General features: G+C 39.5%; 2 protein-coding genes across 3 annotated transcripts in view; both read right to left on the reverse strand.

The window, feature by feature from the left end:
* Positions 1 to 1124: 1124 nt before the first annotated feature.
* On the reverse strand, positions 1125 to 20303 carry RTCB (RNA 2',3'-cyclic phosphate and 5'-OH ligase). 2 transcript variants are annotated; one of them, XM_081311534.1, is made up of 12 exons: positions 20092 to 20275; positions 18396 to 18474; positions 17817 to 17884; positions 16299 to 16398; positions 14718 to 14874; positions 12595 to 12751; positions 10050 to 10209; positions 8371 to 8546; positions 7190 to 7378; positions 6444 to 6554; positions 4784 to 4903; positions 1125 to 2191 (listed from the first exon to the last, which is right to left on the reverse strand). In XM_081311534.1, the coding sequence occupies exons 1-12, from the start codon at positions 20182 to 20184 to the stop codon at positions 2084 to 2086; spliced, it is 1518 nt and encodes a 505-aa protein (XP_081167660.1). In that variant the 5' UTR covers positions 20185 to 20275; the 3' UTR covers positions 1125 to 2083. The 2 variants fall into 2 exon arrangements, with proteins under 2 accessions (XP_081167660.1, XP_081167659.1); XM_081311533.1 differs by lacking the exon at positions 1125 to 2191 and adding an exon at positions 4628 to 4696 and having other exon boundaries at positions 20092 to 20303.
* Positions 20304 to 21986: 1683 nt separating this feature from the next.
* The window catches only part of BPIFC (BPI fold containing family C), a gene marked incomplete at its 5' end in the record, with an annotated part of 33033 nt that continues 30065 nt past the window's right edge, over positions 21987 to 24954 (reverse strand). The window contains 3 exons of the mRNA XM_081310939.1: positions 21987 to 22291; positions 23259 to 23335; positions 24019 to 24082. Of these exons, the coding sequence (XP_081167065.1) occupies positions 22169 to 22291; positions 23259 to 23335; positions 24019 to 24082 (264 nt within the window). The 3' untranslated portion in view covers positions 21987 to 22168. The remainder of the gene's footprint in view (positions 22292 to 23258; positions 23336 to 24018; positions 24083 to 24954) is intronic.

A 24954-nucleotide genomic window follows, 5' to 3' on the forward strand; every position in this document is an offset into this window, starting at 1 on the left:
AATTATTTTATTATATATCTTTTAAAACATTTTATTTTTTGGTAAAACAATTTTAGAATAGGAAAAAAAGGGCCAGGGATGTGGCTCACTGGTAAAGCCCTTGCCTAGCAATGCATGAGGCACTGGGTTCGATCCCTGGAACCACACAAAAATAAACAAATAAAATAAAGGTATTGTGTCCATCTACAACTAAAAAAACATTAAAAAAGAAAAACAATGTACCTTTTTTTGAATCAAAATATTTCTTTCTATGATCATAGATAGTGCCAAGTTTGCTGAAGAATGCTACATACGGAAAAAATTTATTAAAGAAGCAAACTGCATTGGATAAACCATTCTTCATTTCCCTTTTTCACCTGACCTCACCACAGAGTACCTTTCAAAGCATCTAATAAAACTCAACTTACGTATATAAGATGATCTACAGTATTTCCTGCACTGACATTATTTTTGGGAGGAGTCCTTGCTTCGAATTCATTTTGAATGAGACATCAGGCAAGCCCAGCTAGAGGAAGCCTGCAGAGGCCCGAAGCTGCCTCACCTCAGAGCACCCACACCCTGCCAGAAGCCTGTTTCTCACCTTTCAGGGTCCTCCAGCTTCACTATGGATTTGCATCCTCAAGCCACAACAGTTGCTGGTCCAGCCTAAAGGCATGAGTCACCCATAATTATTTATTGATAACTTTCAAACTCTACCGTTAAAAACTTTTTTAAAAAAAATATTTATTTATTTATTTTAGTTCTCAGTGGGCGAACACAACATCTTTGTTTGTATGTGGTGCTGAGGTTCGAACCCCGGCCGCACGCATGCCAGGCGAGCGTGCTACCACTTGAGTGAGCCACATCCCCAGCCCTACCGTTAAAAACTTTAATATATCGAGTACTTCAAGAGTCAAGAGGTATTGCTATTTCACGTTGCAAACATTTTTCCAGAGGAAGTCTGTTTTCCCCTCCCAACAGCAGGATTTAGAAGATATCCATGGAGGTTTTTCAGTATAAGTTGAGGGGTAAGTTCTGGAAAGAACATTTTTAGGATGGGAGAAAACCAGAAGATAGCAACAATATCCAGGGAGTCAAGTATAAATGCTAATTTTTCTAAGGTATAAAATATTACACACAAAATGTAAACAACATATTGTAACTTTATTAGATTTTTCTATTTTATGTTTGGACTCAATCGAGGTCTTAGTAACCTATAATGATGGTCCTTTAACATCTTTGAGACATCACCATACATAATGTAAAATCCAATTAGGTGACATAAGACCATCAACAAAGAACAACTGTGAATGTTGCAGCTGGCCACTTAATGCTTTTATAATAATTCAACCATGAAATGTAAAAATTAAGTATTATAAAGAAATGTAAAGGTTTTCAGTTTTATTTTTTATTTTTATTTTTTTTTTTTTTTGCTGCTGCTATGCAATTGCATTACTTAAAAAAAGTTTGCCAGGCTGGGCCTAATTAAAGACAGATAACACGGTACGATGCTGCAGACAACTCTGTTTTTAGTATGCAATTGTAAGGCTTTTAAAAATTATTTTCTCTTTTGGGCTCTATTCCTACACTTCCACACATGCCCTCCTCAACATGTTTCATTATTTAATCATCCAGTGTCCTAACTACAAGCCCCGGGTGCTCTGCAGGTAAGAGGGGTATTTAGATTTTGTTTAGTGCAGGGGTGGTTGGTAGATGAGTCAGTGAATGAATAAAGTGAGGGGAAAAAAGAGAACATTCCAAAATTATATTTAATAGAATGTTCTTCATGACACCTATTAGGATGTAAACAGAATCTGGTGTGAAGGAGTTCATTCTGATGATTAAAGGGAGTTTCTTGATACCTCCCCCTAAAAGATTTTCCTAAAAGTCTATGGGACTACTGAGGAGGAAGCACTTTCATCCTTTCCAGATGGTCCCCTCTGGAAGGTTATTTCACAACACTGGCTCTGGGGTCAGCAGCCATTTTGGCATGGACAGTTTCAGCAGCACACTTTGAACTTGCCAAGTCTGACGTCTGAAGAGTGTTGCAGTCCACAGCCACTTCACTGAGGGTCAGTGGCGTCCAGAGGCTCCCATCAAGGTTCTACCCTTTGATAACAGCAATTGGTCTCAGTTTAATGGCCTTCTTGCTGATTCCAGCATCATGGCAGGTATTTACCACATCTGTAACGTTCTTATAGGACTCAGGAGCCTGCAGAGGAAGAATCAAACATTGTAAGTGTACTGAAAAGGGGACCTTTAAAAGTACTCCATTCCACTTAATGCTTTTATAATAATTCAACCATGAAATATAAAAATTAAGTATTATAAAGAAATGTAAAGGTTTTCAGTTTCATGTACTAAACAAATGTACATTAAAACAATGCTGAGGGTAGGGTTTTTTTTTTTTTTTTAAATATGTATTTATTTATTAGTTTTCGGCGGACACAACATCTTTGTTTGTATGTGGTGCCGAGGATTGAACCTGGGCCGCACGCATGCCAGGCGAGCGCGCTACCGCTTGAGCCACATCCCCAGCCCGGGTTTTTTTTTAATCTATCAAATAAACAAAGATTAAAAAACTGAGTAAGGTCATTGTTGGGAAAGTGAGTTTAAACACTGTTTTATGTTCTTTATTTTAAAAACTTCTCCAAAGATTGCACATTGCTTGTATAATTAAGAAAAGCAGGGCTGGGGCTATAGCTTAGTGGCAGAACGCTTGCCTAGCACATGTGAGGCACTGGTTCAATCCTCAACATCACATAAAAGAAGAATCATCTACAACTACAAAAAAAAAAAAAAAAAAAAAGGCAGTAAATGTAATTGCATCAAACATATATTCCCAAACACATTATCTCTGAATAGTACAATCATTGGTAATCTGAATTTTCTTTATGGATTTCTGTAGTTATCCAAATTTCTTAAATGAACATGTACTAGTAACTTTTTCTTTATAACGAAAGTTAATAAATTCATATATAAACATGTGCAAAATTATAACTACCCCAAACTGTTTATGTAGATGTGTGTGTATGCACTCATAATTTATTTCTGTGAGTTTTTAGCAAGGCTCCCACCCTTTCTCCCTACCCATATCCTCTTGCCACCATCAGAATTCATCTCCTCACATCCCTGCATTATCTCTATTTATGTCAACACAACCAGGCTAGGCCTCCCAGACCAACCCCCACAGGGCTCTGTACAAAGTGTTCCGGTGCATCTCTCATTCCTTTTCAGTTTCTATAACTTTCCCACTGTGGCCTCTGGAATTCCCTCTGGTGTACTCAAGTGCAAAATCCCTCTTTCCTTTCTCACCTTGTTCTTATTGAAACATACACCTCCTCTACTCCATTTTTACTGTATAGCACTTATATGGTCTTTAAAGCATAATACATGGTAAGTTCACAAGAAAGGAACATGTCAGTTCTGTTCACTGTATTATCCCTAAGCACCTAGATCTCTAGTAAGGATGCTATTCATGCTATTCAAGAAAACAAACAAACAAAAATACCCAACCAAAAAAACCAACAGTGGCAAATTATTTCTTGTTGGTTGAAGTCTAAGTGTTTTTGTTTTCTCTGTATTTCTCTCTCTCTCTCTTTTTTTTTTGGCAGTGCTGGGGATTTGAATCCAGGCCTTGTACATGCTAGGCAAGTGCTCTACCGATAAGCTACAACTGCAGCCCTTTTATTTTGAGATAGGGGCTGGCTAGGTTGCCCTACCTGGCTGGTCTCCAACTTGTGGTAGTCTTGTTTCAGCCTCTGGAGCCACTGAGAGTAAAGGTGTGTGTCACCTGCTTTCATATATATATATTTTTTAACTAAACATGTATTATTCTTAAGAACAGGGAGAAATTAAGTATTATAAAGAAAGCTTTGTCTTACTCTGTCTCAGTAATTCTACTTTTGAGACTTCATTCTAATTATTTTAAGACCAAGAAAAGTTTCATGAAAGAAAATCATTATAACCTACAGTAGTAAAAACCTAGAAGATACTTATATGTACAGAAATCAAGGTACTCAGCTGGCAGAATATTCAGAAATGACTAAAAAGTGATTCAATTTTATAATGTGCTAAATATAAAAAGGGACTACAGAATTCGTAAACTGTGATTGTAACTAGCTTTAAATCACTATTTAGGAGTCAGGAATGGTAGGGTACCCCTGTAATCCCAGCTACTTAGCAATTTGGGGCAAGAGAATAACAAATTTAAAACTAGCCTGGTCAATTTAGTGAGACTTTGTCTCCAAACAAAATAAAAAGGAGTGGGGGTGCAGCTCAGTGGTAGGTGAGGCCTTGGGTTTAATCCCCAGGACTACCAAAAAGGGGGGCAAAGGACTTAGGAAAAAATATGGCAACCAATATTCTAAAAGAAGAGGTGATAGTTGTGTTAGGGCTATTTCTGAATGACTGTAATTTTCTCTTAAATTTTTAAGAAAGAAGTCATATTACTTCTAACAAGTATGTATATATTCGTCCAGACACACAAAAATAATTTAAACAAAAGCTTTCCTACTCATGAATAAAACAAAACTGTTCTCTAAACATTTTCCCAAAACTTGCTTTTAAACTGAAACTTAAGTATAGAACTTACAAAAACCAAGTTATAATAGGTCAGCTCAAACTATTTTTAAGTTTACCATGTAGACAGCTAATATCACTTTTAATGGACTTGGCTTGAAACTGATCTCCAATCCAAACAAAAGAGAAGACAATACTGAAATGAGATGAACCAAGGAAGAGAAAGCAAACTGAAGTCATCAGAAATGGTTTGATGCTACATATTTATCAAAATTTCACTCACCTCTTCCATAACCAGTTTGGGTGAGGCAACACGGATCGCAATTCCCATATCTGCCAATTTGTCTAAAACATCCTGGAAATCTAAATTACGCCGAGATTTTGCTCGGGACAATGCACGGCCCTAGAATGAAAAGGAATGGGGACAGAATTAACTTCACTTTATAAATTCTGAGCTGATTTTAGGTTTGATCTAAGCAATTATTTAAAACCTTATGATTACATGCTTTCTCCTTTATTTTTGTTTAAGACTAAAAAGAGTTTAAAAAACAATATTTCTTTTAACTCTATCAACCTTATTATGCGTTAAAAACCTCATCATATCCTTTTGGAAAATAAATTTTTATCTACATAAAACACTTTGTATTTAAAAATTCAGCTTTGTGTATCTCTCTTTTTTTTTTAAAAAAAAAATGTTTTAGTTGTAGACAGACACAATACCTTTATTTTATTTGTTTTTATGTGGTGCTGAGGATCTAACCCAGTGCCTCACACATGCAAGGCAAACCCTCTACCAACTGAGCTACAATCCCAGACCAGTTTTGCATATTTCTAACTATTGTCAATTAGTACTTCTATTTAATATGTGAATTAACTTTAAAAAGTGTCTATCAACATAAAAACTCTTTGTTGTGATCTGAAAGTTTCTCCACCTCAGCACTACTGATATTTTGAACCAGGTAGCTCTGGTGTGGGGCGTCCTGTGCATTGTAGGATATTTAGCAACATTCCTGGCTTCTACCACTAAATGCTGGTAGCACTCTGCCTCCTTCTATTCATGAGAATCAATAAGGCCTCCAGAAAGTGCCAAAGTCCCCAGGGGCTGGTAGGAAGTTCTGCCTAGTTGAGAACCATTTGGTTAAACTAGGAGTGGGAGGCAGCTGGAAAGAAGAAATAATCAGAGAAAAGAGCAGGGTTAAAATATACATGTGACAATCTGTCCTATCAGAAAGTATAGTATACAGTTTCTATTTCCCATTCCAACATTGGCTAAGCACAGTCATTCAGAAGATGGGTTGGCAAACTGCAGTTTAACCAAGCACTTATTTTTGTAAGTAAAGTTTTGTTGGAAATGTCTATTTAAATAGTACTTTTGGCTGCTCTTGTGCTAAATGGAACCTGAACAGCTGGTACAGAGAACACATGATATAAAACGCATAAAAATATTTACTAGTATTGTTCTTAATGGAAAAAGTTCACTGATCCCTGGCTTTGCAGATAAAAGGCAATGTGGTGAAAACAGAACATGTGCCCTGAATCTTGAACGGGGCCACAAAAGGAAGAACTAAATTAGGCAAAAGAGCAGGTCTAGGGAATCGCTGAGATAAGCTGTGATGTGAATTTGCATTGGTTACAGTTATGTCACTTATAAACCATTACGATAAACTCAACTAATGTAAGCTTACTGTCCCAGTATGGAGTTTCTGGATTTGCAGAACAGTTCCTGTCCCTACCATGACCTGCCTAACTAAGGATGAGATACTAGGTGATTTCAGTCAGTTCACTAAGTAGTATATACTGTGAAAAATAATTTCTAAATAGAAGCCACAATAAGCCCAAATCTCAAATTTACTAATGGTCAATCAGGTGCATTTATCTGTCAAAATGCAAAATAACAACTAACCCAAAAAGTACATTTCTAAGGAAATTTTCATTTTCCTTACCGCTCCATGACACGTTGTTCCAAAGGTCTCAGTCATGCCCTGTTCAGTGCCAGTAAGAACATAACTACAAGTTCCCATGGTGCCACCAATAAGTACTGGCTGTCCAGTGAGCTGAGGATCACAAAATAAAAAATGTTAAATTTAAGTTCCTCTTGCATTGTAGAATTGTGGGAGAAACTTGGGCCTCTGAACACACTGCTCTTACAACTATATTAAGACTACTCTGATTCTTTGACAACAGGGAGACAATGGAAGAGGAAGGGAGTGAAAATGTGAGGACCAGAAAAGACACAGAAGCCAGACTAAATGTTAGAGCAAAGCAAAATCCAAAAAAGTGTAGAGTTATTACCAGAACCATGCTAAGCAAGTATCTGCCCTCTTTTGGCTTTTGTTTCCTCATATGCAAAATGAGAGAACAGGCTAAAGGTCTTTCCAACTCTACCACAGGCAGACACCAAAAGAGTAAGAGGAAATGAAACAGACTGAGTTTAATCTTTATCCTTCTTCTAAAAATATGAAGGTTTTGATCATCTTAGTGGAGTAGAATACACTTAGTGCAGCACTTTTTAGACAGCACACTGCAACCACATATGATGGGGGCAGGGGTCACTGCTTCAAAGACAGGGGATCCCTGTTCTCATGGGGAACAGATTACTTTCTCACAACTGCTGCTTTCCTTCATCCATATTCAGAATTAGTTAAATTATGACATATTGCTTAAAAAACATAAATGCAGGGGTACATACTTGGTAATCAACAGCAATGAGGGGGTGGTGAGGAGGGAAAGCACGGGTGGATCCCTTTCTGTGCACCAACAGTGTCCGTTCCTTTCCATCCACCACATGCTGCTCTACTTTGGCAATATTGTGAGAAACATCATAGATCACATGCAGGTCCAAGTCGTCAGGGGTTGTGTTGAAGACCTTGGCAAAAGCCTTAGGAAAAAAGCTTAAGTTAAAAGTAGTCAGAGCCAGCACTTCAGAACTTATCTTACTGACTTCAGCCAGTCTGTTCCTGAAGGGAGTGAGGGATTAAAGAGTCCAAAAATGGTAGTAGTATTAATTTCATGAAAAGGACAAAAAAAAAAAAAAAATGCTTTAGACCACACTCCACTCCATAAATTCCATATATGATTAAAAAGCTGCCTGGTTGGGCTGGGGATGTGGCTCAAGCGGTAGCGCGCTCGCCTCGCATGCGTGCGGCCCGGGTTCGATCCTCAGCACCACATACCAACAAAGATGTTGTGTCTGCCGAGAACTAAAAAATAAATATTAAAAATTCTCTCTCCTCTCTCTCTCTCTCTTTAAGAAAAAAAAAAAAAGCTGCCTGGTTCCTCTTGATACCATCCTTTAGAAATGCTTCCTCCCAGCCTTCTCAATCTCAGTGAATGGTACTTCTGTTCTGAGACTCAAGGAAAATCCTATCAATAATTTTGGCTTCTCTTCTTTTTTTTTTAAATACTTTTTTTAGTTGTAGGTGGAAATGGTAACTTTTTTTTTTTTAAGAGAGTGAGAGAGAATTTTAATACTTTATTTTTTAGTTTTTTACGGACACACATCTTTGTATGTGGTGCTGAGGGTCGAACCTGGGCCGCACGCATGCCAGGTGAGCACGCTACTGCTTGAGCCACATCCCCAGCCCCATGGAAATGGTAACTTTATTTTATTTTTAGTGGTGCTGAGGATCGAACCCAGTGCCCTCCACATGTGAGGCCAGCGCGCTACCACTGAGCTACAGCCCCAGCCCTCCTCTTTCATTCTCCAGGGCTGCCTGATACTGATTTAGTTTAAGAACACACCAAATTCTCAGCTGCTTCTCCAGTATTTTGAATAGGACATAATATTTCCAAAACCAAACCCTACAGCCTTTGATCTGACTACACTATACTTTATCATGAAAAACTCAGAAAAGACCTATTTTACTGTACCTGACGCGTTAAGAAGGTCATAGACGAGCGGTTGACCCAGGCATAGTTCCCAGCTGCTGCCATTCCCTTTAGGTAGTCCTGACCCTCTGCAGAAGCAATTCGAGCACAAGCCAACTGACGGTCATTGACTATGATCTTGTCTCTCTTCATGGCCTTTTCCATAGCTACCAGTGCATCTGGAATGAGAGAGAAAAGAAGGCCCAAACCAGTTAGGTTTCCTGAAGTAAATCATTCAGATTTACTGCAGAAGGTAGGCTACATTCAAACCCATTCTATTAAAAAAAACTAGTAAAACTTTTTCTATAATGTGCTTCTGACTCATCTATTCCCTTAATCAAGATACATTTGCCAACAATCTCCTCTTTCAGACTTCAGTGATACAAGTTGTGTGGGACACAAAGACTACGTGTGTGTGTACTAGAACTTGTAATGAGAATGAGATGTGCACATAAACAGTAACATTATAGTCTTAGTTATTCCTTTCCTAATACATGAGTGAACGAGAAGGAGTAAAATACATTTTATTGCCATCATGGTTTTTAAAAACAAATTTAGTGCTTTAATATAAAAAAGAGGGGCTGGGGTTGTGGCTCAGTGGTAGAGCACTTGCCTAGCATGTGTGAGGCCCTGGGTTTGAGCCTCAGCACGACATTAAAAAAAAAAAAAAAAGGTATTGTGTCCATCTATAACAACAATTAAAAAAATATATATATATAAAAGAGCTGGCGACAAGTTGCTAGCTATGTATGCAAATCAAATCCATGATAAAATACAGAGAATTGCTTAGCAGAAAGTTCTGAAATATTTAGGGTTTCGTACAGCTGATAGAGAAAAGCTGGCCCAAATTATTAAATTCTCACAGGATGAAATGTAAATACAAAGTTGAACTATAACATGAAATTTAATGCTGTAATTTCCATGTGTCCAATTACCTTTTCATACATTTATTAATCCTTTCACACACTGCAAGTCATCCAAAGTGACCCATGTTCCGGCTTCCTGCTTTTGTTCATGCTGTCTTCTTGTCAAGAGGGCCCTAGGTGTGACTGTTCAAACTGCAAAGCCCCGCTCAAATACTGTGCCCTTGAAGACATCTCTGAAATCTTTTTCCTAAACTCACTGTATTTGTGTCTCTTATAATATTTTATCAATTACTACATTTTACCCCTACTTTTATTTTAAATGAACATGATCTTTCCTTCACGAGAAAATCTTGGGATAAAGTATCTGCCTATTTCATAACCAAATCTACCATTACCTAATCTTGCAGAGTAGGGATCTACTACATGAATGAATGCATTCTTTATCAATTTTGCAATTTAAATCTTTTTTTGCTCTTTTTTTGGCATGAGAGCCAACAGTAACCCTTAAGTTAAACGTAATAACTAGGGCTAGCATTTATTGAGTGCTTACTATGTTTGGGGCACTGATTTAAGTGCTTTACATATTATTTATTAACCTTTTGTGACAATATCATACAAAATAATTAAATATGTTCATTTTTCTCAGATGAGAAAGTTAAGTCCTACTGAAGTTATTTAATTTGTTCAAGGTTACAAATTAGGGGCGCCAGGATAAAAATCCATGTAGTTCCAGGTTTAAATTTTCTTAAGCCTCTACATAGTTTCCTATAAAATGTACATTTTGGCACGAAGTAAAAAATTAAGTACTTCATATACCTGTGGCTACTTGGTGGCCCAAGCCTCTGCTTCCACTGTGGATCATTACACACACTTGTCCCTTATGGTCGATGCCCATTTTCTTAGCAGCATACTCATTGAAAATCTCATCCACAACCTGGATTTCTGCATAATGGTTGCCTGCTCCTAGGGTCCCCAACTGCAAAAGTAAAATATCTGGTAAGAGGTTCTATTCTGTTTTTTAAAAAAATCAATTTAAAAAGCAAACAGGTAAAAACAAATGAACAACAAATAACCACACAAATAGTGTTTTATGTAATAAAAAATTCTAAGCCTTAGAAATGCTTTCATTTAAAACAATATTCCACACAAAAACAACAAAAAATATAGACCAGGCTCCTGAAGTCTGTTGTGTTATTAGATGCTTGAAGTATACAAACATAAAGGGCTTCATCAAAAAAAGTCATGCCATTAAGTGGTTCATGGGACATTTTAAACATGAAGAGAAAGTTTCAAATTCCGGGAAGAATGCTAGTGAATGCTGATTACTACATATGGTCCAAGTTCAAATGATTTTAAAAACATTTATAAATTCATGGACAACTGCTGCAATAATATATCCCATAACTGGAGCCAACAGATAAATTATAGAGAACAGCAGGGCTGGAAGAACCTTTAGAGGTTGCCTCATTTAGGTTTTTTTGGGTTTTGTTTTTTGGTAAATCTCTTTCTCTCCTCTATCTATCATCTACTTATGGTACTAGGGATTGAGCCCAGTGTTGCTCTATCCCCAGTCCTTGTATTTTTTATTGTGAGATAAGGTCTTGCTAATTTTCTGAGGCTGAGGCTGGCCATAAACTTGTGATCCTTCTGCCCCAGCCTCTGGAGTTGCTGGGATTACAGATATGCACCACTGGGCCTGGTAATCTTTTTTTATTTTATAAACATCTGCAAACTTCTAATAGCTTTTTAGAATGATACATAAAAAGATTCACATTCTTTTTTATATGCTACAAAAAACCCTGAGGAATAGCCAAAGCAATCCCCAGCAAGAAAGGTGAAGCAGGAGGCATCACAATGCCAGACCTTAAATTATAGTACAGAGGTATAGTAACAAAAACGGCATGGTATTGGCTCCTAGACAGACAATGCAGACCAATGGTACAGAATAGAAGACATAGAGACAAACCCACATAAACAGTCATCTGATACTAGACAAAGGTACCATAAACATACACTGGAGAACAGATAGTTTCTTCAACAAATGGTGCTGGGAAAACTAGAAATCCACATGTGATAAAATGAAATTAGATCCTTATCTCTCACCCTGCACAAAACTCAACTCAAAGTGGATGAAGGACCTACGCATTAGACCAGAGACCTGCTCCTACTGGAAGAAAAAGTAGGCCCAAATCTCCATCATGTTGGCTTAGGAACCAAATTCTTCAACAAGACTCCTAAAGCGCAAGTAAAATCAAGAATTAATAAATGGGATTGTATCAAACTAAAAAGCTTCTTCACAGCAAAGGAAACAATCAAGAACACAATCAAGAGGGAGCCTACAGAGTGGGAGAAAATCTTTGCCACCTGCACCTCATTCAGAGCATTAATCTCTAGGATAAAGAATGCAAAAAACTTAACACCAAAAAAACAAATACCCAATCAATAAATGAGCAAAGGAACCAAATGAACACTTCACAGAATATGATCAGTTACAAATATATGGAAAAAAGTTCAACATTAGAGAAATGCAAATTAAAACCACACTGAGATTTCATCTCACTCCAGTCAGAATGGCAATTATCAAGAATACAATTAACAATAAATGTTGGTGAGGATGTGGGGAAAAGGTTCAGGCACACATGGCTGGTAGGACTGCAAACTGGTGCAACCACTCTGGAAAGAAGTATACTGATTCCTCAGAAAACTGAGAATGGAACCACTGTTTGACCCAGTTATCCCGCTCCTTGCATTAACCCCAAAGACTTAAAAATCAGCATACTATAGTGACACAGCCACATCAATGTTTATAGCAGCTCAATTCACAATAGCTAAGCTATGGAACCAATCAGCCATAAAGAAGAATGAAATTATGGCATTTGCCAGTAATTGGATGGAACTGGAGCCTATAAGGCTAAGTGAAATAAGCCAATCCCCCCAAAAAAACACAGGCAAAATGTTTCTCTCTGATATGTGGATGCTGACTTACAATGGGAGTGGGAAGGGATGGAGATTCACTGGATAGGACAGGGAGGAATGATGGCAAGTGGGAAGATGGGAATAGGAAAGACAGAAGAATGAATCAGACATAACTTTCCTATGTTCACATATGAATACATGACCAGTGTAACTCCACATCACGTACAACCACAAGAATGGGCAGTTATACTCCATATATGTATATGTCAAAATACATTACGCTATCATGTATAACTAAAAAGAACATTTAAAAAAAGGTTATATGAAAAACCAAAACCAAAACCTTGAGGATATGTTTTTTTGCTAACTGAAAGATAACAGATTTCATCCCTCAATTAAAATAAAATATGAGAAATTAACATGTCACTCCTGCAGAGTAAGTTACCTGAGGAAGGCCTCTTTTCTTGGCCCTTGCAGAGACCTTGTTGGGGTCAGCTTGCAGCATCCTTCCATACTCCTCACAGTGCTCCTTGTCTTCAGCCCAGGCATAGCCTTCCCTTAGGGACCAGTCCACGCCCATCTCCAAGGCCTCCTCCAAGTCTCTGGGTGAGTAATAAAAAAGTGTTACTCATTTCATAGCAAACAACATCAATTCTAAAAAACACCTCATCTCAAAGGGCAGAGGAACACGCTGCAAGTACTATCTTTGATGTACCTGGCTCACGCTGAATTTCATGCTTAGCAACTCTAGTTTTTTGAGCAAAGCAGTTGCATAAATAATTGCAATATGAAAATGGAAAGGCCTAATTCAACATGACTGCAGTTATACTTGATGTTCACATAGCTCTGTTAATTTTCAAGTCTTTCTTACTTTAGATTTGCCTCTTTTATCCTCAATCCTATGAAGTGGTGATCCAGCAGCCAAAGAAAATTGATAATTTCAATCAGATATTACCATCTACCAATACTTTTACCAGATACATGCCTTCAATAACAATTTACAGCTTTCAATGTTCCTTTCCCTACCAACCCAGATTGTCAGTCTATTTCAAACTTGTTTTTAAATCTTAGGGTGTTCTATCATTGAGGCACATCTCCAATTCTCTCTCTCTTTTTTTTTTTTTTTAAATATTTATTTATTTATTTTTTTTAGTTTTCGGCAGACACAACATCTTTGTTGGTATGTGGTGCTGAGGATCGAACCCGGGCCGCACGCATGCCAGGCGAGCGCGCTACCGCTTGAGCCACATCCCCAGCCCTCTCTCTTTTTTTTAATAATATATATATATATATATATTTTTTAGTTGCAGATGGACACAATATCTTTACTTTTATTTGTTTATTTTTATGTGGTGCTGGGGATGGAACCCAGGGCCTCAAGCGTGCGAGGCAAGTGCTCTACCACTGAGCTACAACCCCAGCCCCCTTCTCTTTTTTAAAAATAGTTTTAGTTGTCAATAGATCTTTATTTATTTGTTTATGGTGCTGAAAATCAAACTCAGTGCCTCACACATGCTAAGCAAGCACTCTACCACTGAGTCCCAGCCCTTTCTCTCTCTTTTTTTTATCTTTATTTTTATTTTTATGTGGTGCTGAGGATCGAACCCAGCACCTCACACGCACTAGGCAAGTGCTCTACAATCTCAGCCCTCTTTTTAATTTTTCAAACAGGGTCCAAGTTGCCCAGGCTGGCCTTAAACTTATGATTCACCTGCCTCAGCCTCCCAACTTGCTGGGATTTCACGCTTGAACCACAATGCTAACATTATTTATTACAACAAAACTTCTATCTAAAACATTTGTAAAGATGCTTGAAATTAATTTGTGTTACTTGGAAGCTTCTCAAAATGAGGTTACTTGTCAGGGACCATGTGAAAACATGGAACTGTCATCTTACTCCATGTGTTTTTAGTGGGAGGGAGTTGCAAAACAGGCAATAGCTAAAAACATTTTTATATTAATGTGTACAAATTTTTTAAAAGAATGAAAAAGTCACATGAATTTTAAAGACACAACAAAGGTGGCAAAGAAACATCTTTTGACTCTCCTTGTTAAACACACTATTTTGAAAATGAAGTTCTCTGCAAAGTTTAAGGTGAGCTGCTTTGCAGGATTTATGAAACAGTATGGTAGAGTTAATGGCCACCTGAGAGGCAGTTACACTTAATTCTCTACTTAGTTGAAGAGCACATTCAGTGCTGGCATTCAACAAGAAAACTGGATAAATGGGTTCACTGACAAAAGGCAGTGGGATTCAGAATATAGCCTCTGAAGAGTCAAAGGCTCTTTGGTTTGAATCCCTACATCACTTATTAAGCTTATTATCTTTCTTAACCTCAGGTTCCTTGGTGTAAAGCAGGGATAATAAGAGGGTTATTGTCTACAAGAAATAATACAATGCATAGTGCCTTACATATAAGAACTGCTCAAAAATGTTAGTGGAAATTACTCTACTTCCAGAAAGTGACTGAGCACTCCCCATCTCGAGTATCCTACACTGTAAATGAAGCTGGAGGTCATGTGGTTGTTCTCTCTCCCATTCCATATCTGGGAAATGTGTGCTCTTACTTGGCATTCATTGGGATCACACCTTTTGATCCCACCCCAACAGGAATGTGGTCAAACATAGCTTGGGCGAGTTGCTCTTTCACAGGCTGGACATCACTCTCATCCAAATTGGTTCTCAGCAAGCGCACACCACAGTTGATGTCAAATCCAACACCACCTACAAAATATAGAAAAGCTGGTCAAATATTAGTAAATCCAGGTGATCAGACAGTTATGCGTAACATATATACTGTGGGCCTGGGAGACAACAATGAACAGTAACAAGTAAAATCAAGATAAAAATGAGTAAAGCATCACTCTTTTTCCCTTAATTAGTCATCAGAGGTTGATAGATTCTATTAGTTTTTTTTTTTTTTTTTTTTTTTTTTACCAGGGTTTGAACCCAGGGGTGCTTCACTACTGAGCCACATCCCCAGCCCTTTTTATTCTGAGACTGGGTCTTGCTAAGTTGCTTAGGACCTGGCTTAGTTGCTGAGGCTGGCTTTGAACTTGCGATCCTCCTGCGTTAGCCTTCTGAGTAGCTGGGATTACAAGTGTGTACCCCTAGACCCAGCTCTATTGGTCTTTTGAAATAACCAACTTTTGGTTTTGCTGGTTCCTGGCTCGCCTCCCCTCTCCTTTTTTTGGTGCTAGGGACTGAACCCAGGAGTGCTTTATCACTGAGCTATGTCCCCAGTCCTTTTCATTAAAAAGAAAATTTATTTTTAAAAAATTTCTGAGACATTGCTAAGTTGCTAGGGTAGGACTCTGTTCATTTTTCACTCAGACCCTTTGAAAGTAAGGCTTTTACTTCTGGTGTAGAATGTTTTTACTGAACATACTCTGTAGCTACAGCAGTCCTGAATGTATAAACTACAAATGACCACAGATAAAACGATGAGAACAAATGCTTACCAAGTACCTGCTGTATGCTCAACACTTGCCTAAGTATTTCACAAGGATGAACTCAATCTTTTTTTTTTTTTTTTTTGATGGTATATGGGGATTGAACCTGGTTGGGCTTGTTGGGCAAGCTCTCTTTCAGTGAGCTACATCCCCATGAACTCGGTCTTCATAACAAGGCTATGTGGTAAACGACACTGTTAGACCTCATTTGTCTACAAGAATATAAAATTAGCTGAGAAATATTTTGGTTTTGTTTGGTAGCCAATGTCTGAATAGCATTTGGCATTTTAGCAAGTGTCCAAAAATTTTTAAAAATGTATACTTTTGATGTTTTAATAGTCTATGAATGTTTACAACCAATTTTCTCAGTAAACAAGAGGAAAGGTAATAACAGGCTGGGTGTGGTAGCACAGGCCTGAGGTGGGAAGATCACAAATTTGAAAGTCAGCTTAGACAACTTAGCAAGATACTGTCTGAAAATGAAATTTTAAAAAAGGTTTGTGGCTACAGCTAAGTGCAAAAGTACTTGCCTAGCACATGTAAAGCCCTGGATTGAATCCTAGGTGTGCACGTATGCATGCGCATGTAGATAGATACACACACACACATACACACACAATACGAGACTGAGATACAAAAAAAAGTAGTGCTCTGTTTTAAAAGAGTAGGATCCATGGCGAGAAACTACACACTTACCTGGGGATACCACCGCTTCAGGATCATTCATATCAAAGGCAGCCATATTCCCAATAGCAAACCCATAGCCTGAATGGACATCAGGAAGCCCAATAGATCGCTAGAAGAGAATCAGACAGTGAAATTGTAGCTATTTTAACCTGGAACTCTGGTTGCCAGATGGGCCTGATACTGTTTCTCAGGTTGCAGGCTGAGCTTTCCCAAGATCAAGATTTTTTTCACAAAATTTCTATTGGTGGAAATTAGGTATAAGAACTCCTAATCACAAAACTAAATACAGTGAGACAAAAATCAAAAAAACTTTCTCGTAAAAGTCTAATTATTAACTAAGGAAACCTAAGTCAGAAAAGCCTCAGACTAACAGTGTGTACAGAAGGACCATACGTAGCTTTAATATTTTAATACCTTTTAAAGGTGAGCTCATGGATGACACTGACAAATCACAGTTGTGTCAAGTTAAGAAGAGGTAAATATCCATTACATGGCCATTAGAACTTAAGTAATCTATGAATATCACAGACAATGCACAAACCGTGCCTTTTTATCCTCTTCACAGCACAGTATAATAACTGGCATGAAGAAGGACTCAAAGGGGCTGGAGTTGTGGCTCAGTGGTAGAGCACTTTCCTCACATGCATGAGGCACTGGGATCGATCCTCAGCACCACATAAAAATAAATAAAAAAATAAAGATATTAAAAAAAAAATGTCTGTTAAATGGATCTGTTTTCCACATGTACCTTTAGGTGAAATCTGAATATCTGACTGTGGTGGGGCCCACTCATACTACCCACTTCCATCTGTTATTGCCATCATCTCTCTTTTCTTTTTCAGTTGTAGATGAACAGAATATCTTTATTTATTTATTTTTACATGGTGCTGAGGATCAAACCCAGTGCCTCATGCATGCGAGTCAAGCACTCTACCACTGAGCCAGAACACCAGCCCCTCTTTGTTTTCAAAACTATTTAAAATATATTATTTAGTTGTAGATGGACAAATTACCTGTATTTTACTTATTTATGTGGTACTGAGGATCAAACTCAGTGCCTCACATGTGCTCGGCAAGCACTCTACCACTGAGCCACAACCCCAAGCCCTGCCCTCTTTTTCAGTCATGTCCAGAACAGCTATCATGTTCTCTCTCCATCATTTCAGTCCCAATCCTTAAAACTTTTTCTTTCTATTCCTTCCCCAAGTATTCTCTTAAATGGGGCCATGGCAAAACCTACAATGATGGTAGACTAATACAGGAGTAATGATGTTTCTATGACAAAGAAATAAGAAAACATAAAAACTACTTTAAAGGTTCTCAAATGCTTATAGATTTGAGCCAAAGGCAACCAGAAACTAAGACATATTAGCCAGGCCCAGTTATTTCTTAGATCTCATGGTTAGTACTGTATGCTCAAAGGTTACTGTTTAGATGACACCACTTTGGGTTAGGAATGGTCATTCATCCATTCAACATAATTCAGATAAGAAATATAACTGATTGAAGTCCTGAAATTTAACTCACATGAACAATTCCAGGCAAGGCTGCCACGTTGCCAATCTGTTTCATGGCTGGCAAGAAGCCACCAACACCTGAAAGCAAAAAGTCAGTCTTAGAAAAAAAGATATGTTTGATTTTCAGCATTAGTTACATTCATATTTCTAGACTGTATTACATGTTTACACGAATAATCTATGTAAAGAACCTAAAATGTATGGCACATAGTGTAGGATTAATGGTAGCTTTGATATTATTATTTAAGGGTTAGCTGAGACACAAAGCAGGCCCACCCAGCTCCAAATCCTTTCTTTAAGTGCAAACGGCTAACAATGTGATCACAATTCAGGACTTCGGTCTCATTATGTCTTTTTTTTTTTTTTAAGTTGTAGATGGACACGATACTTTTATTTATTTATTTATTTATTTTTTATGGGTGCCGAGGAGCGAATCCAGTACCTCACCCATGCTAGGCAAGTGCTCTACACTGACCTATAACCCCAGTCCCTCACTATAAGTCTTGATCATTTCCTGACAATTACCATTTATTCAGGCCACAGGTTTAGGCAGATATCTATACAACAAATGAAATGCTAATGTACTTACCACCACCTCGACAGGCATTCCTTAATTCCTCAAACATTAATTTCTCCAGAGCATCATTCACATAGAAAACTCCTTCAACCTGGTACCAAAGGAAAGGAAAAATGCTATCTAAGCATGTGTCCGTGAAGTATAGGCACATTGGACATAATACATAGTACATAATAATTATTTTATTTTGCTTTATTCTTTGTAAAACTTTCACATTAGCTCAAGCAAGAAAAAAAACCTAACTCCTAACAAAGTCTAAAAGATGCTCAAAGGGTTTCAGATTTGGGAGTATTTTGAATTGTATGGGTCAGGGCTGCTCAACCAGTGAAGTTTATGCAAATATGCCAAAATTTAAAAAAACTGGGGCTGGGGATATGGCTCAAGCGGTAATCTGGTAGCCTGGCATGCGTGGGGTGCTGGGTTCCATCCTCAGCACCATATAAAAATAAAATAAAGATGTTGTGTCCACGAAAAACTAATAAATAAATAAATATTTAAAAAATTCTTTCTCTCTCTCTTAAAAAAAAAAAAAAAACCCTCAAAAATCTGAAACTTTTCCCATCCCAAGTACTTCAGATAAGGGATATTCAACCTGTAATTTGCAATGCTCAAAAACTGTTTTGTTTGAGGGGACAAGATAAATTTACTGTGAATATTATACAACACATGTGTGTAATAAAACATCATATGGTGCCCCATAATATGTATGATTTTTATTCACCAATTAAAATAAACAAATGAACACCCTGCCCCCATCAAGAGGAAAAAGAGCACTGTTTTGTCACCGTGGGCTTTTTTTCTCCTTAGTTTGTAGCTAAAGCTGTGTGTGAATAGGGGTCATTTGATAACTTTGATACTGATTACAGGAGTGGAAAGGCTCTCAGGAACTTTTTACCAGGACATAGGACTGCACAGCCTAGGGCACTTGCACAGCACCTTAGAGGGTTTCAAAGCTATGTCACCCACAGGTACCAAAACCTCACGTGCTTTGTCCTTCACGTTAATGGAAGCCATGAGCACACTGAGAGACAGCAAGTTCAGCCTTTCACACTCTAGAGGTGGGATCCAGAGTCTCCATCATGATTCTGGCACAGAAAGAAGTAAACTGGACGTCAGGCCCCGGCTGAGCATCTCACTAGATGGGTCCAGAGAGCTGATCCTCAAGGTCCCCTGCGAGGCGCAGAGCAAAGACCAACCAACCCTGCCTTGCTACTCCTGACGGGTGGGAGGAAGGGAGTCACTGATGGAGAACCAACACGGAGCAGAGAGAGCTAAAGACTTGGCGGAGCGCAGAGCGGTCAGCACGCGTCAGAGGAGCCGAGTTCCAGTCCTGGCATCTCCCCCCGCGCCTCGGAAAGCCCGCGTAGGTCTCTGAGCACCAGGTACGAGACGCATCTCTGGGGGCTTCAGACGCCCGCGAAAGCGCTCCGTGAACGCTCCGCTTCGCTGGTCCCGGTGGTCGCGGGACCTCTCCGGCCCGAGATGGAGCGAGGAGGGCAGGGGAAGGGGGTCAGCCTGCAGGTCGGGGGCGGACCGGGGCTCGGGAGGGCTCAGGGGAGGGGCTCGGGAGGGCTCGTGGGAGGAGTCGGGAGGGTTCGGGGAGTGGCTCCGGGGAGGGGTCAGGAGGCTCGGGTAGATCTGGGCGGTCGCCGAGCCGCCGCCCGGGACAGGGAAGGCCCGACCGCCGGGTCCCGCTCCCCCGCCTCACCTGCATGTTGGGCACGAAGCCCTTCTTGATTCTCCAGCAGTTTTTATTGATCTTTTCCAGGAACTGTAACTCATCGTTGTAAGTACGACTCATGGCTGCGACAACAGTGGCAGACGCTCCCCGTCCGGCTCTGAGGAGAAGCTGCCGCGCTGTCGGGTTCCGCGGAGCACGCCTTCTGGCGCTCAATGCGCAGGCGCGATCAGCCCCGCACGCTCGGCGACGGCGAGCGCCGAGGCTCCAAACTCTTCGCAGCAATTGCTTTTATTCTCTTTAGACCGCCCTCTGGAGTTTGCTTTATGAGTTGATCTCAGCCAAGCTACATCTAAGCGAAAGCTAAGCTAAATCCAGTTAATGTTTCCTAGGATCTAGTTATCCTTCATGTTGGAAGTGTTTTTGAGCAGCTGTCGAAAACACCTTGAATCCGAGTCAGATCCAGTCGCTCTATAGAATACTTCGTTTTGGAGTTTACATCCCCAACAGTGAAAGGAGAATATATGCTTGCAGCTGAGAAAGACAATCCTGTTTGAAAAAGCACCACACCTGAACATTTGTAATGTCTCATAATGAATCTGTGGATATACATCAAGTAACTTTCCTGTTAGAAAAGAGCATCCCAAAGAATGAAACGTGACATTTTATCATTTATTCCCACAAACACTTATAGGGACACCTTTAAAGGCCAGAAATATGCAACAAAGATGAATCAACCAGTATCCCTATGGATGGTCGGGGCTTCCCCATCTGGACTTCTTTGGTGATTAAATCTTCTACGATCATGCTTATATTCTTGTTTGTTTGTTTAGTTTCGTTTTTTGAGACAGGGTCTCACTGAGTGGCACAGGCTGGACTTGAAGTCCTCCTACCTTCAGCCTCCCCAGTAGCTGGATTATAGGCACACACTGCACCCATTTATAATGGTGCTATTAAAGGCAACATCTCTTGCTAGTTGAGATAAGAAAGCTCTAAGTGATTTCAGTTTCTAGCGCTGCCTCAGGTTGAGAACAAGAGTTTTGGAGTCAGGAAGACTTGGATTCAGTTTCTATCTGTGCTATTTTCTAGCTTTGTGTGATATATCCCTTTTAGTCTCTATTTTCTCATGTATAAAATGGGATCACAATTCCTCATAGAATGGTTTTGAAGATTAAATTACATGATACTAAAAAAGTAACCAGCATAGGGCTTGGCTGATGGTAAGTGGCTTTCTTCCACCTTTGCCCCTCAACTAGACTGTAAGGCCTGCAAAAGCAGCTTGTAGTTTCTGTTAAAATTTTGTACATTATTCACACTGGTTCCCCTCTCCTCCTCTGCCCCAGTTTCACCCCATTTATTCGATGCTGTCACACTATCATTATCCACTGTGAATTGTCTAGATCCAGTACTTTTTGCTGCCATTTTATTGAGTCGTTAGGGGAAACATCTCCAAACTTAAACAAATGATGTGACTTCCAGAGCATCCTATAGTTACCCTCTCACCAGAAAGTTTTAAGAGGAAAAGGAACTCTTTTAAAATCAAGCCTTGATATCTGCATAGCCTCAGTTTTTTTGTTAGTGTTAAACTAAATCCTTTCCTTTTCTTTGACATATGTTATTAAAATACATTCAGGACAGGAAACATCCCAAATAATTAAAAAAAATTGACATTGATAGAAAACAATTTTAATTAACACAGGGGATGGTAACAGTGAATATAAAACATAAAATCCAACATGCAGGTGGGGGAAGAACTCGAAGGAGCTGTAGGATCTGCACAGATAACAACCCATACAAATACAGACCTTGAGAGTTTCTGACCCACTTGGTCAGAAGTACATGCTTAGCTCTTGTCCCCAGAACCTTATAAACACAGGCACACAACATGCTCACACTCACAGTCAAACCCCTGCCCCTCCACACACACCCATCCCTCCCCCCCTCATTCAGCCCTTTAACAGGCCTCGCTCTGCGTCCCAGAAGCCTCCCAAAAGATAACGTTCTGCCTAAGTAATGCACAAGGTGTGCCTTGTTTTCTCCCTCCTGGTTTACAGCAGCTGTGGGATTAGGAGTCATTTCCTTCCTGGGGCGCGGGGTGAACAGGCAGTCAAGGGGTTGCCTTCCCCGTCCACTGTCCATTTAGCAGGCTCAGGTCTTCCCAACCATGGAAACTTGGCTGCTGTTTTGAGGGTGATTCATACTTCAGGTCGGTAGAAATTAACAGGAAACCCTGAAAAGGGGACAGCAATGAAGAGAGCATCAGATTTGGGGCACGTCTAGGTTTGCCTAAGGGTGAGGGAAACATGGTGTCTTTACTGCATCCTGAGGCATCAAGCCTTTCCCAACATCTGGCCCTCTTTTTGAGGACCTCAGATATAGGAGGAAGTTATGGAAGATTGTCATCAGATGTGACTTAAGTATTGGAAGTTGGGGGGAGAGAGAGAGGCAGGGAGGTTAGAAGCGCTGGGGAGTGTAGAGGATTGAAGATTCCTTCAGAAACTTATTTCCACCTCCCCAATCAGACAACGCCAAAAAGGGGGAGAAGATATTATGAAGTTAGTTAATGATGATTAGCCAGGAAACAGTTCTCAACGGACCTCGGAGCCCAGAGAAGGGTCTTCAGAGGAAAGTCATTGGGAGAACTAGAAGAGCCAATCTGAACCCTTTTCCAGCTACCTGAACCACTTTACCTCTCTGAATCTCATCGTTCTCATCTGTAAAATGAGATTAATAATCTCCGCCTTAGAGCTTGTCTTTTGGAGTAAATTGTGTAAAATGCATCAAAGAATATCTTCTTGCTGAACGCAGTGGCACAGGCCTGAAATCCTAGAGACTTGGGAGGCTGAACCAGGAGGATTGCAAGTAGGAGGCCAGCCTCGGCACCAAATAAAAAAGTGAAGGGCTAGGGATATAGTTCAGTGGTAGAAAGCCCCCCTTTTTTTAACAAAAGGGGGGAAAAAGAATATCTTCCTATCTTTGGTGTGAATAAATTTGGCTAAGCAAAACTGAACTTGATCTGATTTTTAAACATTTCATTGGTAATTGCAAATGTTAAGAGTTGAATGTTTTATTTATAAAATTCCTTGGTTTGGGAAAAACAGAACATATAAAACTAAAACAAAAAATAAACAAACTAGAAGGAAGCTTCTTCTATCATGAAAAGAAATGGATCAGTTAGAGGAGACTGAAAATCTTACCTCCAAAACTTCGATGTCTGAATTGACGAACGAGAGTTTATGCGGGTTGGGCAGAGGAAATCCCTGCTGCAATCTTGCTAAAATATAGAAAGATATAAGATAACTAGGCATGGGCACAGACATTTTGGCAAACTTTTTAGCAAGAGACAAACAAGAAGCTTTTAAATAATTTATTTCTTCATTTCTCCTGATAAGTCCCAAGGATTTTTCTGGAAGACTCATTAATTCACCTTTGTTTGATTAAAAATGCATCTGCAATCATGTGCATTTGGACATCAGAAACCACTTTATGCTTACCCAGTATATATTTTGAAAATTCCTAATTGGTGGGTCCTGAGAACATTTTGGTGTCTAATATAAAAAAAAACAACAACAGTATTTTAACTAAGCTGAACTCCAGATGCTGCAGTTTGTGAATAATTGGAGGGCGGGGAGAGGCCTGTCATTCAATAAACTGTTTATCCAGATAACCGCAGAGGTACTTCATAGGGAGAATCATCTCATTTCGGAAACTCTTCACTAAGGAGCGTGGTCTTGATCTCGTTCACTCAGCCAGAGTTGATGCTGAATTTACAAAATGAGTTGCTTACAAGGCTTGGACCTGACATAAGTGATTTCAGAACCCAATTGTGGAGGGTCCACCCTGTAAATTTCTGGCTCTGGTCTGGATTCCTAAAAACGTTTTAAAAGTGGAAAGTCCCAAACAATCCCCAACGGTTAGCCATTATCAGAGTCGTGTCATTTCCCAAGAATCCCTTACTGTTGGCCAGCGGGAGGACTCCAAAGTGAAGGATGGAGGACAGAATATTCTCAAACCTCACGACCTGAAAAGAAAGAGGAAACCGCATCAGTTGCCAAATCAGGGCCGTTTGCAAATCCCACATCCGGTTTGGACATGCCCTTTCCAGGAACTCACCAGGACAGAAAGCAAGAAAGCAATAACGAGAGTTTCTCACCAGGATATATTTTCTTTGTGGGAAATCTTATGACGGTTTCCTAACTAGTTTTCCCACTGGGGATAAGCATTTCTGTTTCCCTTTACATTGGACCTTGGTGACAGCAAATGCACAGAACCACACGGTGGAAGCCAGTGCAGCAGCTTAGCTATCCACCAAGAAGGATAATCAAGAATTAAGAGATTTCTCAAATAGCAGTCTTCCCTTTCTTTATTGGAAACCTCAACCACAGAAGTTCCTTTGCTTTATGTTATGCTCTGAAGTTAGTTGCACCATCAGAACATCCAGTTTATCTTTAATAAACATGTTGGCTCTTGGGGAGATTTAGGTGTTAAAAATAAATGAATCAAAGCCAGTCGTGGTGGCCAATGCCTGTCATCTCAGTGGCTCTGGAGGCTGAGGCAGAAGGATCTAAGTTCAGAGCCAGCCTCAGCAACTTGGCGAGACCCTGTCTCTAAACAAAACCTAAAAAGGGCTGAGGAGGTGGTTTAGTGGTTGAGCACTCTTGGACTCAATCCCCAGTACCAAAGAATAAAAATTAAAAAAAAAATGATTCAGGATGAACATAAATTCACTGGGTGAATCCTTTTCAAGCATCCTATATGCTGAGCAATAAAAACCTCCTTGTATCATAGCAATCCTGGCTTTGAAGCCAGACTTCCTGCATTTATTTCCTCTTTCTCTTAACATTCACTATGTGATATTGGGCAAGTTACTTAACCTCTCTGTGCTTCAATTTC

Source organism: Spermophilus citellus (genome assembly GCF_964194105.1).
Source record: "Spermophilus citellus genome assembly, chromosome: 10".
Taxonomy (NCBI): Eukaryota; Metazoa; Chordata; class Mammalia; order Rodentia; family Sciuridae; genus Spermophilus; species Spermophilus citellus.

Coding starts and splice junctions, on each gene's coding strand:
- RTCB (XM_081311534.1), bottom strand. CDS start 20,184: ATGAGTCGTACTTACAACGATGAGTTACAGTTCCTGGAAAAGATCAAT. Junction 7,379..8,370: donor TGACCTTCTTAACGCGTCAG/GTACAGTAAAAT, acceptor TTTTTTCCTAAG/GCTTTTGCCAAGGTCTTCAA. Junction 2,192..4,783: donor CCAAACTGGTTATGGAAGAG/GTGAGTGAAATT, acceptor CTTCCTCTGCAG/GCTCCTGAGTCCTATAAGAA.